The sequence below is a fragment of the Herpailurus yagouaroundi genome, unplaced genomic scaffold (assembly GCF_014898765.1).
Source record: "Herpailurus yagouaroundi ecotype Mexico unplaced genomic scaffold, PumYag 196, whole genome shotgun sequence".
Classification (NCBI taxonomy): Eukaryota; Metazoa; Chordata; class Mammalia; order Carnivora; family Felidae; genus Herpailurus; species Herpailurus yagouaroundi.
The window spans coordinates 9,477,127-9,491,591 of NW_024412427.1; the positions used below are offsets into that span (position 1 = coordinate 9,477,127).

Consider the following 14,465-nt stretch of genomic DNA (forward strand, 5'->3'; position numbering starts at 1 on the left):
TAGCCAAAGCATGGAAGGGGTCCAAATGTCCATCGATGGATGAATGGATAAAGAAGATGTGGTGTATGTCTATATATACACATACATACACTGGAGGATTACTCGGCAATCAAAAAGAATGAAATCTTGCCATTTGCAACTACGTGGATGGAACTAGAGGGTATTATGCTAAGCAAAATTAGTCAGTCAGAGAAAGACAAACATCATATGACTTCGCTCATATGAGGACTTTAATACACAGAACAGATGAACACAAGGGAAGGGAAGCAAAAATAATATAAAAACAGGGAGGGGGACAAAACATAAGAGACTCTTAAATATGGAGAACAAACAGAGGGTTACTGGAGGGATTGTGGGAGGGGGGATGGGCTAAATGGGTAAGGGGCATTAAGGAATCTACTCCTGAAATCATTGTTGCACCATATGCTAATTTAGATGTGAATTTCAAAAATTAAGGAAAAAAAAATTAAAATTTAAAAAATTTTTTAAAAAGAAAAAAAACATTAAATTTTTTTTTTAAATAAGTAAAAGCACAGCAATGAAAGAAAAATAAATAGGACCAGGTCAGAATTAAAAACTATTGTGTATCAAATGATACTATCAAGAAAATGAAAAGACAGCTTACCGAATGGGAGAAAATATTTGCAAATCACATATTTAATAAGTGCCTATTATTCAAAAATTATATAAAGAACTCTTGCAACTCAACAAGAAAAAGACTGCCCAATTAATAAATGGGCAAAGGAACTGAATAGATTTTTCTCCAAAGAAGATACCCAAATGATGATCAATAAGAACATGAAAAGATGCTCAGCATCATTACGGAAATGCAAATCAAAATGACAATGAGCTACTATTTTATACCTACTAGAATGGCTATTTTTTTAAGAGATGAAAACTAACAAGTATTAGCAAGGATGTGGAGAAATTGGAACCTTTGTGCATTGGTGGTGGGAATGTAAATTGGTGCAGCCACTGTGGAAATCAGTATGGCGGTTCCTCAGCAAACTGTAAACATAGGTCACCCAGCAATCCCACTCCTAAGTATATACCTGAGAGAACTGCAAACTGACTGAAACAGATACTTGCTTGCCAGTGTTCACTGTAGCACTATTCTCAGTAGCTGAAAGGGGGAACTAACCCAAGTGTCCATCAACAGTTAAGTGGAAAAACAAAATGTGGTATTTATACACAGTGGAAATCTTATTCAGCTTTAAAAGGGTTCTGATGGGGCGCCTGGGTGGCTCAGTCGGTTAAGTGTCCGACTTCGGCTCAGGTCACGATCTCGCGGTCCGGGAGTTCGAGCCCCGCGTCGGGCTCTGTGCTGACTGCTCAGAGCCTGGAGCCTGTTTCACATTCTGTGTCTCCCTTTCTCTCTGACCCTCCCCCGTTCATGCTTTGTCTCTCTCTGTCTCAAAAATAAATAAACCTTAAAAAAAATTAAAAAAAAAATAAATAAAAGGGTTCTGATATATGCTACAACATGGATGAACTTTGAAAACATGCCAAACACAAAAGGACAAATACTGCAACATCCCACGTACATGAAATATCTCAAACAGGCAAATTCATAGAGAAATCAGATTAGAGGTTACCAGGGGCTGTGGGGAGCGCAATGGGTAGTTATTGCTTAATGGGTACAGAATTTCTGTTTGGGGTGGTGAGAAAGTTCTGGGAATAAATACTGATGATGTGCGACATTGTGAATGTAAGTAATGATACTGAATTGTACACTTAAAAGTGGTTAAAGCCATCTAGGTGGTTCAGTTGGTTAAGCGTCCAACTCTTGATTTTTGACTCAGGTCATGATCTCAAGGTTGGTGAGTTCAAGCCCCATGTTGGGCTTTGTGCTGACAGCGCGGAGTCTGCTTGGGATTCTCCTTCTCCCTCCCTCTCTCTCAAAAATAAATAAATAGGGGCGCCTGGGTGGCGCAGTCGGTTGAGCGTCCGACTTCAGCCAGGTCACGATCTCGCGGTCCGTGAGTTCGAGCCCCGCGTCAGGCTCTGGGCTGATGGCTCAGAGCCCGGAGCCTGTTTCTCCCTCTCTCTCTGCCCCTCCCCCGTTCATACTCTGTCTCTCTCTGTCCCAAAAATAAATAAACATTGAAAAAAAAAATTTAAAAATAAATAAATAAATAAACATTTTAACAAGTGGTTAAAATGGTAAACTCTGTTATGTATATTTTACCATAATAAAAAAATGACAAATATGATCCAACCATTCCACTCCTACATCTATCTATACACAGAAGACTTGAACACAGCATTATTCATGATGGCTTTTACCTTTCTGTTAGAGTCTTTACATCCTGATGCTTAAATAATTATTTCTTCATCTGTGATGTTACTATCACATATTACTAACATACCAGCACATAACCTCCTACTCCTACATCAGTTCCTCACTTTTAAATAGAAATAACCAAGACGACTGGACGTTCCAGGAAACATCAAAACAAAAAGACAAATACAAAGACGGAACCTAAAGGACAGAGCACAGGGTCCCAGGAAAACTTACATTTATATATGTAGGTCTCGCAGGGGCAGGAGACACTCTATGCATAAAAAAAGGACAAAATATCATGAAAAAGAACAGTAGAATGACCTATTGTATGGATGGCCACAGTAAACATGTGACGGACAGAGTTTGGAGATCAAGTCAGGAAAATGTCCCCATCTCCATAGAGTTCTCAAACAAAAATATACAAATAGCCACAAGGCATATTCAAAGATGCTGGACAATATTAGCCATCGTGGAGATGCAAATTAAAACCATAATGACATACTACTTCACGCTCACGAGGATGGCTAGATTCAAAAAGACCAGTAGTTGCAGGGTGCCTGGATGGCTCAGTCAGTCAAGTGTCTGACTCTTGGTTTCGGCTCAGTTCATGATCTTGCAGTTTGCAAGTTCAAGCCTTGCATCAGGCTGACAGTGCAGAGCCTGCCTGGGATTCTCTCTTTCCTCTCTCTCTGCCCCTCCCTGCTTGTGCCCTCTCTCAATAAATAAACTTAAAAAAAAAAAAAGAAAAAGAAAAGACCAATAATTGCAAGTGTTGGTGAGGATATGGATAAATTGGAATCCTCATATACCATTGGTGGGAATGTTAAGTGGTGCAGCCACTGTGGAAAATCATTTGGCACGTTCCTTAGAAAGTTAAACACGGAGTTTCCATATGATCTAGCAATTCTACTCCTGGGCATATATCTAAAAGAAATGAACATACTTCCACACAAAAACTTATACACGGTGTTGACAGCAACATTACTGATACTAGCCGAAGTGTGGAAAAAACCCAAATGTCCATCAACAGATGAAATGTATAAAAAATGAAGTATACCCATAAAATGGAATATTATTCAGCAATAAGGAATGAAGTGCTGATACTGCTACAACTTGAGTGAACCTTAAAAATGTTATACAAAACATAAGCCAGACACAAAAGACCAGATAGTGTATGATTCCGTTTATAAAAGTGTCCAGAATGGGCAAATCCACCGAGACAGAACTGTGGTTGCTAAGAGCTGAGAAAGTGGCAGGAACCAAGAGTGACTACTAATAGTTACAGTGTTTCTTTTTGGAGTGACGAAAATGTTCTGAAATTAACAGTGACGGTTGTACAACACTGAATGTACTAACTGCCATTGAACTGTACACTTTGAAAGGATGTTACCACCTAGGTGGCTCAGTCGGTTAAACGTCTAACTCTTGATTGTGGCTCAGGTCATGATCCCAGGGTTGTGGGGTCAAGCCCCATGTTGGGATCTGTGATCATGAAGCCTGCTTGGGATTCTCTCTCTGTGCCCTTCTCCCGCTCATGTGTGTACACATGCACTCACTCTTGCTCTCTCAAAAAATAAAAAATAAAAGGGTGAATGGGTGAATTTCATGGCATGCAAATTATTTATCAATAAAGATGTTATAGCATGGAAAAGAAAAAAAGAAAGAGCCTTACAGAAAGATAACCAAAAGATATGAGGAAGAAAAGATCAGAGACTGAGGCTTAATCCAGCAGGTCCAACATCTAAGTGACACAAATTTTGGAGAAAACAGAACAAATGAAAGCAAGGAAATTATTTTTAAGAATTAATGCAAGGCTGTTGCTCAGAAACAAAAGACCTGCATCTCCATATAGAAAGGGGCTATCAACTATGGGCACAGTACATTCCTGTACAAAGTCCCATTCCACAGCACAGCACTGAGAAATTTCACAAGAGAGGTCAAGCAAAGAGCCTAACAGCTTCCATAGTAAAAACACACAAAGGACTGAAAATTAGAATGCATCAAACTTTTCAGCACAAGTAACAGAAGCTAAACACAATATAGCCTTAAAGATCCTGAGAGAAAATTGTTTCAACTTCATTTTTATACGTACATATGTTATATATACAAACATATACATATACATTACATATATAATTTGTTATTTTCAACTTTATACTCAGCCAAACCGTGTGAGGTCTGAATGAAGACATGCAGTTGCTAAAAATTTATCTTGAACTAAAGGTGTGTGTTCCAGCAAAATTGAAGGATTATGCCAAGAAAGCAGAAGGCCACGTGGTCTGGAAAGCAGGGTGTCCCCCATGGGACAGCGGCCAAGGGCAGTCCCAGGTGATGAAAAGGGAAGTTTCTGGATAGCAGTGAGGCAGCAGGCCCAGAGAGTAACCTAGCCAGATCAGAACAGAGGACAGAAGTGCACTAGGAAAAATATGAAATCATGAGATTATCTGATATGTCTGCATATCTGAAAAACAATACTGATGAAGGCTGGCAGATCTGGTGGAGTGTGTAAAACATTTCAAATAAGAACTTAGAAAATGAAGTGTATAAAAAAGATGGGGCAATCATTTATTCTAGGAAAAATAAAGTGTGTAAGAAAAGGAAATTAAACCATAATATAGTATTAGGCTCTGCAGTGAACAATAATATTTACACGCTTACAGTAAACAAATACATTGGTGGTTACTTAAGCCAAAACTGTGATGTAAGACATGCAGGGTGGGGCACAGGAGGCAGAGGTGATACAGCTAACTACTCACCTCTTACAAGCAGGAAATCAATACATGACGATGACTGATTTGAGAAGAATTAAGAGGTAATCACATTTAAAAGAAAAAAAGCAATAGGAAGGCAAATACCAGGATGTACAGCTACCGACAGCTGCAAGCAGAGAAGTCTGAGGTCAGGCAGTGGGCTGGACGGTTCCTATTAGAAGTATTTCAGTGCACTCTCTGGTCCTTGGCTCCATTCTGATTTGTTACTCTTACTGTGCAAAGTTATTAAGTACACAGCTCACAACAGTTCCCTGTGCAGCAGCAGGTGTGACATTAAACCTGGGAACTGGCCTAAAGGTCTATGGATACAGACCTATCCAAGGGTACCCTCCTCAGGCTCCACACCATCAGGTGTCAGTGGGATGCTGACTTCATCCTTTCTGGATACTCTGGAGACCTGTCTTTCCTGCATGTTCTGTAGAGGGGCTCTCTTGGAGGATGAGCTGTGACTGAACCAAGTCAGGGCACAGTGTAGCTGCTGGGGCCACGGCCTGGAGCTTCCCAGGGGCCACCTCTCTCCTGCTAACAACCACCTGTGAATCTAGGCTCCCTACATATTTTTAGCTCTTTCCGGAACCCATTTCCTAGAAGGATTTTTGGAAAGAGGCATGGATAGAGAGAAACAGAAGTAGAGAAGTAGATGGCTTCTATTTCACCCATTCACAGTTCCTCACACTCTGCTGAGGCCCATGGTTAGATCCTTGGTGCCTGGCATACAGTAGGCACTCAATAAGGAGCTTTTTAAGACATAAGCATGGTACCAACTTTCTGTGTCCCACACGTCTTCGGGCCCTTTACATGCACTGCCACCTTCAATCCTCACAAATACCCCCAGAGAAGGCAGGAGTAGCTCTACATTACATAGAAGAAACAGAGGGTTCGGAGGCACTTGACTAAGGTCACTTCACTAGGAAGGGAAGGGCTGGGATTCAAGCCCACAGCCTGTACACCCTTCCTTGAGAAAGCTCAGCTTAGGTAGATAGACAGAAGGGAGGAAAGAATGGAAATAAGAGGAGAGCTCACAGCTGACTCAAGAAGAGAAACTGCGGCCTTTCCCACTTGGAGGCTCCGAGGCTGGAGAACGAGCTGTGCACCTTTCTCTCCAGCCCGGGGCCCATCCCTGCAGCGCTCACCTTCTTCAGAGAGGTTGTTCTCTTTGGTCTCCTTGTCCATCTGGCAGCACCAGCCCTCCAGCCGCTCTGTTTCTGCCTGAAGTAGTTTCAAGAACCAGTAGCCGTCCCGGCGGCACGCCCCTGGCTGTGCTGGCTCTGCCGGGGAGCTGGAGGAGGTCTCGAGCCAGGGGTCAGGCGGGGGCAGCGAGGATGCCTCTAGGGCAGGGTCGCTGTTGTCTCCATAGGAGAGGTTGCGCTTGATCTGGGCAATCTTGGGGACCTGCCGAGGGCCGGCATCGATGCTGATGGAGTTGGGGTGTGGGGTACAGTCCGGGAGGCTCCTCTCAGATGACTTACAGCTTGAGTCGTTGGCATCCTGGGTATCTGAGTCGGTGTCCCGTCGGGAGGACATGCTGTGAGAGGGGGCGCTGCTTCTGGGGGGGGGACAGGAGGGTGGAGTGGGGTGGGGACAGGAAGGGGTGAGAGTCACCAAGAGGGCCAGAGACCAGAGGCCACCCCGACCCGGACACACGGGAGACAGAGAAACGGATGCATCGTCTGCTCACCATGCGCCTGAAGCAGGTCCCACAGCCCCTGCCTCATTCTCTGCTCAGCCCTTGCCCCACCCGCGCCCACACGCGCACACACACACATGGACAAGGTCATAAGGTTGCCTGTTTACTGCAGTGGGGGCCAGAAGACCACCAACAATGGGGTGCTGGGCCGTGTCTCTGCCGGCTGCGGCCCCCCGTGGGCCAATTGATCTCATAGAGCAAGCGCTCATGGGCCCGCCCGCCTGCCTGCCCAGCCTCCAGTGCCTGGGCCACTGCCCAAACCCCAAACCCAGCTTGGTTATCAGAAATCCAGCAAGGAGAAGTGGGTTAGGGAGAGCAGGAGAGGTGAGAGCAGAGGGAAGGGGAGGAGAGGGAGAGGCAGCCACCGCCTCTTATGCGACTTACCGCCAGTCGTCCTCTACCTGAACCCCGATGGACTGGAATTTGGTAGCGGGACTGGGCTCCTCTTTTGGCACTGGCTGAATGCAGTCAACCTTATTGAAGGACAACGACAGCAACGGCACGGAGACAAAGACAAAAATAAAAAACAAACACCACACTTGCTGCTGAAATTCACATTAGTGGGACGACGCAGAAGGACAGACAGACACGAGGCATGCGGACACTGCACGTGGGCCCGAGGCTGGACCCAGTTAAGCCGGGCACTGCTCATTCGCGTGGAGCGGGCGGGTGGGTGGGCGGGAGGTGGGATGGGGTGGAGATGACTGGCTTTCCCTACTCTGAGGAGGGTGCCATCACATCGATTGCTTTGGGTCCGTTGTCCTCCGAGAGGTGGGAACCGTTCCTTCTAGTCCTCTCCTTTACACGCATCAAAGAGAAGAAAAAAAAGGACGACGAAAGAGAAAGAAAACACACACACACACACAAAGCCACAGCCGTTATCTGGTGTAGTTGAAGCTGGGGGCTGTCTTGAGGCAAAGATCACTCCCCAACCCTGCAGCTGAAGGGCAGGCTGGAGGCGCCTGTACTAGGGCCAAACCTTGGACATCAGTTCTGGATTTGAAAACTGCCCCCAAGGCAATAGCCAATAAGGTCCCAGGACGCTACAGGATGCAGTCCCTGGGCCTCGATGGCTGAGGTTACTTTCAGCAGTGGGTGGGCCTGGGGAGCAGCAGAAAGGGCCAGGGACAGGGCCAAGTGCAAAGCTAGTGCTTTTTCTCCACTCCCGTGAAGTGGAAGGAAACACGGCAGCAGTGATGCCCCGAATCTGCCTTTCTTCTTTGGGACAAAGCTGCATGGACGTGGAGCAGCCAGGCCAGCCCTTCCATCATTGCTCATGGATGAGGGAGAATCCACACTTGACCTAGGGCTTGAGGTACCAAGGGATGGGATAAGGGTTGTCAGGGTATCCTTGGAAATTGGGGACTCCCAATCTCTTGGCTTCACAGAAGTGGCAGAGGGTTGGGCGCCAGGCTCCTCCTCGCCACGGGGATGCAACTGCATTTCTCCTTCAGCAGGCGCCAGCTCAGGGAGTACAGCATCACCAATCTCAAAGAGCTGCGACTAGAGCTTGGAACAGGTGGGGATGAAACCAGGGAAGGGGAAGGCCCAAGAGCTAGGATGCTCATCCCCAGGTAAATTTCTGGACGAAAGGAACCAACAGTGAGACTAAGACCTTCTGAAAAGACTGGAGTATCTGGTTTGGTCAGGGAGAGGATGGGGCTGCCCAAAGACCCTGCATGGTTAAGACCAAGAGACTAGGCTACTTTCTATGTCCCTCAGAATCCCTCCTGGAGCAGCTGCACAGGGCAGGGACTTGAACCCCTTATGAAGGAGCCCAGAAAACATTAATCTCCCGGACAACTCTGTTCCTGTACATGTGGGGAAACTGAAGCCCAGGCAAGTGCAAGAAACTGGCTAATGAGTTTTTCTCTGGTTGGAACCCATTCAGTCTCCCCTGTGTCCCAAGTTCTTTTGGCATTCTAGCCCTCTGCCATCCACTCAGCCACATCCAGTTATCAGAGGCAGCTGGGGAAATGGGAGAGCCCTTCCAGCCCTAAGCCACAATGCACACCACCCTGACCTCTTTGAAGGCTCCACTGTCCCCAAGCTCAATGCTCACTGTAGCCACTTTCCTTCTTCCGTGCCCTGAGTGTGTTCCACTTTAGTCTGGAGGCTCAGTCAGGGCAGGTGGAGTCCTTGCACTCTGGACTGAGAGCAACTCTTGAATCTGCAAAGCAAGGCTCAAGTTTCCCCAGCTCAGCTGACAAGACAGATTACTGTGGTCTGATGTGTACAGGAGGTGCTGTGAAGCAGTAGAGGGGAGCTGGTACACCCTGTCCTGCTGTGAGTGGACAGGGAGTTTGGCTTCCAGGAGGGTCTGCTGGCTTTGGCCACTTGGTCCTGGGGAAATATCTGCCTGTATCCTTTCCCATGGAGGGAGACCTCAGGACCAGCATCACACTTCTCAACCTGACATGGGCCTGGTGCCTCAAACCACCTACCTGTCCCCCAGGCCCGAGAAGGCTCTGGGTAAAGTTCCCCTCAAGCAACCCCCATGGCTCAAGGGCCCTGGGTCCTGGGCCCCAGGCCCATCGACGTCTAGGCTCCATGCTGCTCCCACTGCCAACCGGGGCTGCGGCCTCCGCACCCGAGCTGACCTTGGATTAGAGAACTGTTAGGCCAGTCCCACCTCCCACGCGTTGGCTGGCAGGGCAAAGGGTGGAGTGGACAGACAGACAGACAGGTGAACAGTGGACAGGAGATGGCTGGCTGAGTGTAACTACATTGACTGGGATGACCCACTGGAGAAACAGGGACACATGCCCACGGCTACAGATTGCAACATGTGGGCAAACGTAAGGAAGGCATGGCTATGGGTGGAATTTGGTTCGGCCACTTGGAGCCAACCCTCCAAAAGAGACAAACCACTTTGCCCAGGAGACCTAGTGGGCCTCCACCAGATGTAATTACACGCAGGCAGGTGCAGAGGGTGGGCTGAGGACATAAGAGTGTGAAAGGGACCCCTACTTGTATTCCTATAGATGACAGTTTCCTTTTGGGGATGGCCTCAGGGTGGGATTCAGAGCTGGTCAGCGTCCCTTGTTCACTCTTCAGAGCTGCATGTTTTGGGGGTGGCTCCGGGGCCTCAGGGGCTGGGATGACTCCACCCCGTGTCACACTGGGCGGTCGGGTACTGCTGTCCAGGCTGTCTGACGAGTTGCTGAGGCCCGACTGGCTTGTCACCTCACTCTTGTGGTCCTGGCTGTCCAGGTAGGTGTCCTGGGCAGACTCGGTGCTGCTCTGGACTGTGACAGAGATGAAGGGTTTTGACGTGGTACGTGGAGGGACCGGTGGTGGGGTCTTCTTATAAGCCACTAGACATGATGAACCTGCAGATAGAAGAGAGGAGGGCAAGGAGAAGGTAAGGTCCCAAACCTTTGGAATCCCTTTCAAGTCTGAGGTCCCACCTGACCTGGCCCTAGCTCTGGCCTTGATATTCCCTCAGGAAGGATTTGTGGAGCAGGAGAATGGGGGTCTGACACAGCAGTGACCAAGACAGACAGACATAGGCCCTGCCCACTCTTCTACTAGTCCAAGGCCAGGTCTAGCTGGGAATGCCAACATGGACCAATGACATCCTCCACCTCATAGTCACACACAAAGGTATTATCCAGCTGGGGCATGGACTAGATGATAAAGTTCATGGTGCCACAGGCTGTGAAAGAGCCTGACCCAGTGGCAGGGGATGCGGTGACAGTGATACAGAGGTCAGGAGTGCTAAAGAATGTTAACCTTGCTCCCTCCTCAAGCTCACGGACAGACCTACTGTTCCTGCTGGTCTTTTCCTTTTTTACCTTCCCTTTGCTTGGATGCCCCCTTTCTATCTGGTCAAAGACCAATACATCCTTTAGGGTCCAGCTAACCCTACTCCCATCTTGCTATTCCCACCATCTCCTCATTATTATATGGTATAAAACCCCATATACCAGTCTGCCTCCCTCAAGAGTCCACCATACCTGGTCCAATTCCCCATTCTCCACCATGATTCAGGGAACCAGGCCCTACCATGGTGGGGGCTGGGGTCATCTCTGAATCCCATTCCAGCCTGGCCTGGGACTGGCCCACAGTAAAGGCCCACAGCTGGCTTCTTACATGCTCAACTTTTTGTCTGAAACAGAAGGTGCTGTTGAAACAGCAGTAGCTACTTGCTGTGAGGGGCTGGGTCAGATCCTGGGGCTTTTCTCAGCATCTTAAACTCTAAATGCTGTTTCCCCCATGAGGACTAAAACAAACTGGGACTAGGAGTGGGAGTCAGATGAGTGACTTTGAGCTCTGCTTTCAAGGTGCTACCGTTCATGGTGAGGGCCCAACAGAAACCCACAAAACCAGGCCCAGTGCCACAGGGGCCGTGAGCAAGGCACAGCAGAATCTATCCATCTGCCACTATGAGATGTCACTACACAACCATATCAGAATGGCTAAATTAAAAAACAGTGACAACACTAAGTGCTGGTGAGGATGTGGGGAAACTGAATTACTCATATGTTGCTGGTGGGAATGTGAAATGGTACCACCACCCTGGAAAATGGTTTGGTAGTTTCTTTTCTTTTCTAAAAGACTATTTTTAAGTAATCTCTACATCCAATGTGGGGCTTGAACTCACAAATTCTTGATCACAAAGATCATGAATCTGCTCCCCCTGGCAGTTTCCTTTAAAACTAAATATGCAATTATTCTACAAACCAGCAGTTGCACTCTTGGGCATTTATTTATCCCATAGAAATGGTAACATGTTCACAAGAAAAAAACTTATACATGAGTGTTCATGACAGCTTTATTTGTCATAGCCCAAAACTAGAAACAACCTAGATGCCCCTCAGTGACTGGTTAAACAGTCTGTGGTACATCCAGACTGTGGAATACCCCTGATTGGTAAAAAAGAACCAGCTACTAATATAAGCAACAACTTGGACAAATCTCAAGTGAATTACACCAAGTGAAAAAAGCAATCTCAAAAAGCTACATACTGTCTGGTTCTATTTGCAAAACATTCTTGAAATGACCTGATTATAAAGGTGTGGAGATTAGTGGCAGGTAGGGAGATGCAGGTCAGAGGGTGATGTAGAGGCAGGGAGGGACATGGTTGTGGCTATAAAAGGGTGACAAGAAGGATCCTCTGTGTGCCAAGAATTAGAACAGGAGGTGGACCGTGAACTTGCACACGACGAAGCTGCTGAGCACTAAACACAAAGCAAGTAAAGGGAAAATGGTGAAGTCAGTAAGATTGGCTGGATGGTATCTATGTCAGTATTCTGGTATTGTGATATACTATGCAATATTCTGATACGTTATGATATTATATTAATTTTGAAATATTTTACCATTGAGGGAAACTGGGTAAAGAGTAGATAGGATCCCTCTGTATTATTTATTACAACTGTATGTAAATTACAATTACTTAAATATAAAAATTTAATTTAAAAAGCCCTTCCATCTGTCAGTTCATCTGACAGACTTGTGTTAGGCCAGGCCCTATACAGACTCCAGGAAAGCTAGGAGCCTCATCAGCAGAGAAACAGCCATGAAATGAGTGAACAGTAACAGATGCCACAGCAGAAGAGCCCAGGAGCTGGGAGCCATGCCTCACGCCTGAGTCTGGAGGTGACAAAGGGCTCTGGGAGCTCAGAACCAGGAGCACTCAATTCCTACTCTGTTCAGAATTTCCCAGTCCTGCTGAGGCGTTGAGAAAACCTGGGGATCCCACCAGACACACCCAGTCTCTGCCTACCCCACCTGAGAAATGTGGCACATGGGCAGAAGAACATGGGCAGCAGAGCAAGCAGGGGGCGGCGCTTTGGTCAACAGGCACATGACCCTCTCTTGTACTGCCAGAGAAGGAAAAGGCCTGCTCAAGCAAGATGGGCTCCTGTGTTCAGCTGGCTGTGCACACAGGCTCACAGCCTCAAGGTGGGTCATTTACTGAGCTGTGCTCGGTTTTATGGCTTTGTAATTTAAACCTCACAGTGACTCTGTAAAATGGGGACATGATTATGCCCACTTTATAGTAGGGGCATGTGAGGTTCAGGGTCAGATAACACCCAGAGTTGCTAACAGTAAGTGGCAACCACACCTGTTTGGCTGCACAGCCTACCTCATTCTGCTACCCAGTCTTCAGGCCCCTCTCTGCCAAGCTGGGGCTGCAGGTGTCTAGGGCCTTCACTGATCACTGTGCCCCACAGTATCCTGCTAGACCCTGGAGCCTGTCTGCAGGGGGACGCCCAAGTTGAGATCTGACTGCTGGGGGAAGAAGGGCTAGGCTAAAGGCAGAAGCCTGGCTTCTAGGCCCTGGCAATTCCTCACAAAAGTGCCTGCCTCACTCTGGACTTTTCAGTACTCTCATCTGTTCAGTGGGTGGGGAGGAGTTCTAAATAGCACACCATATTCACACAGCCCTTGACAAACTCAAACCATTTTCCCATTTGTTCTCTTACTCAAGGATAGGTGAGGAACCTCCCATCATTGAATGAAGAAGAGATTCCTGCTCTGAATCCCTTCTCTCTACTACCTGAAATCCTACCATTTGAGTCATTCCATTCACTTGATGATAAGGAGCCAGAAACCAGAGGGCAGCAAGGAACCAGACAAGCCTGAGTTCAGATCCCAGCTCTGTCATATACTAATTTGATGGCCACAGGGAGGGATTACATAGGCTACGTCACAGAGGGTAAGGTTCAGCCCAGGGCTGGCATGGCTACTAGTTTGTGGCACACAGTGAGCCAGGCCTAGGGTGGGGGTTGTGAGCCAAAATGGTACTATCCCCAGGTCACTGGTCGGAGAGGCTGGGCTGGTTCTCTATACAACCCTGGGGAAAGTTTTCCTGCAAGAGCCGGACATTAAGAGCAGCTCGTTGAAGCCAATGACCAACAGTGCCCGGCAGACCCAGAACTGTAGGTTCTAAGTCTGACAAAGACTGTGTGACTCCAGTCAGGGTCCTTGTCCCCATCTGTGGGGTGGAGTTCCCACTGGCCTGGAGGAGTTAGTGTGTGCAGGGATCTGTGTGGAAGAGGCACCCCCACCAGGAGACAGTGAGGTGCCCACAATCAGGAGTTTGGACAGAGGACTGACCCTCCTGCTCAGGGTTGTCTAGGTCCAGAGTCCTGCTGACACGTACTCAGAGGCCTGAGCCCTGGCTGAGACAGCCACTCATTAGAGGGAAAGTGAACTAGCGAGAGTCCGGGCCAGGTGTGATAAGAGGAAAGGTGAACTTATCTTGGATTTTTTTTTGTCTCCTGGACACAAGTCACAGCCAGATAAGTAATGTGACTCACAGGGAGGATTTCAGGTTGTCAGGGGCTCCCCGGGTGGCAGGCATCCCTCAGCTCTGTGCACAGTCTTTCCCCAGGGCAGGGGGATGGGACCCAACTGTACAGAACAGCTCTCATTTCACAAGTGGGAAATGCCATGAAATACAGGCCAACAACTGCCCCTGCCCCTTCTAGCAACACCGTCACCGCCCTTCTTCCCACCTTGGGGCTCTTGCACATGCTGCTCCTTCTACCTGGAAAGCTTCCACTCCTCACACTTCAAATGCCACTTCTTCAGAGAGGCCTCCTCTGACTTTCCTCTGCTTTCAGATGGGCCAGCATCTCCATTCGAGCATCTGTCACATCTGTCATCAGCTCATTTAGGCATTTACTTGTTGATGGTTATAGGCTTGGGACTGGGGGGAACTCTGTCTTGGCATATTGGGTCATATCTCAGGCCCAGGGCAACACCTTAA

At 47.7% G+C, this 14,465-nt stretch overlaps 1 protein-coding gene across 10 annotated transcripts in view; it reads right to left on the reverse strand.

The window, feature by feature from the left end:
- DLGAP4 (DLG associated protein 4) overlaps window positions 1-14,465 on the reverse strand; it is a 200,224-nt gene that overhangs the window by 24,194 nt on the left and 161,565 nt on the right. For 7 of the 10 annotated variants that reach the window (XM_040447141.1, XM_040447142.1, XM_040447146.1 and 4 more), the window contains 3 exons: window positions 9,713-10,074; window positions 7,127-7,215; window positions 6,189-6,601 (listed from right to left, as the gene is read on the reverse strand). In XM_040447141.1, the coding sequence (XP_040303075.1) occupies window positions 6,189-6,601; window positions 7,127-7,215; window positions 9,713-10,074 (864 nt within the window). Of the gene's footprint in view, window positions 1-6,188; window positions 6,602-7,126; window positions 7,216-7,460; window positions 7,541-9,712; window positions 10,075-14,465 lie in introns of those variants that run through there. The other 3 variants (XM_040447145.1, XM_040447147.1, XM_040447152.1) reach the window with 2 other exon arrangements.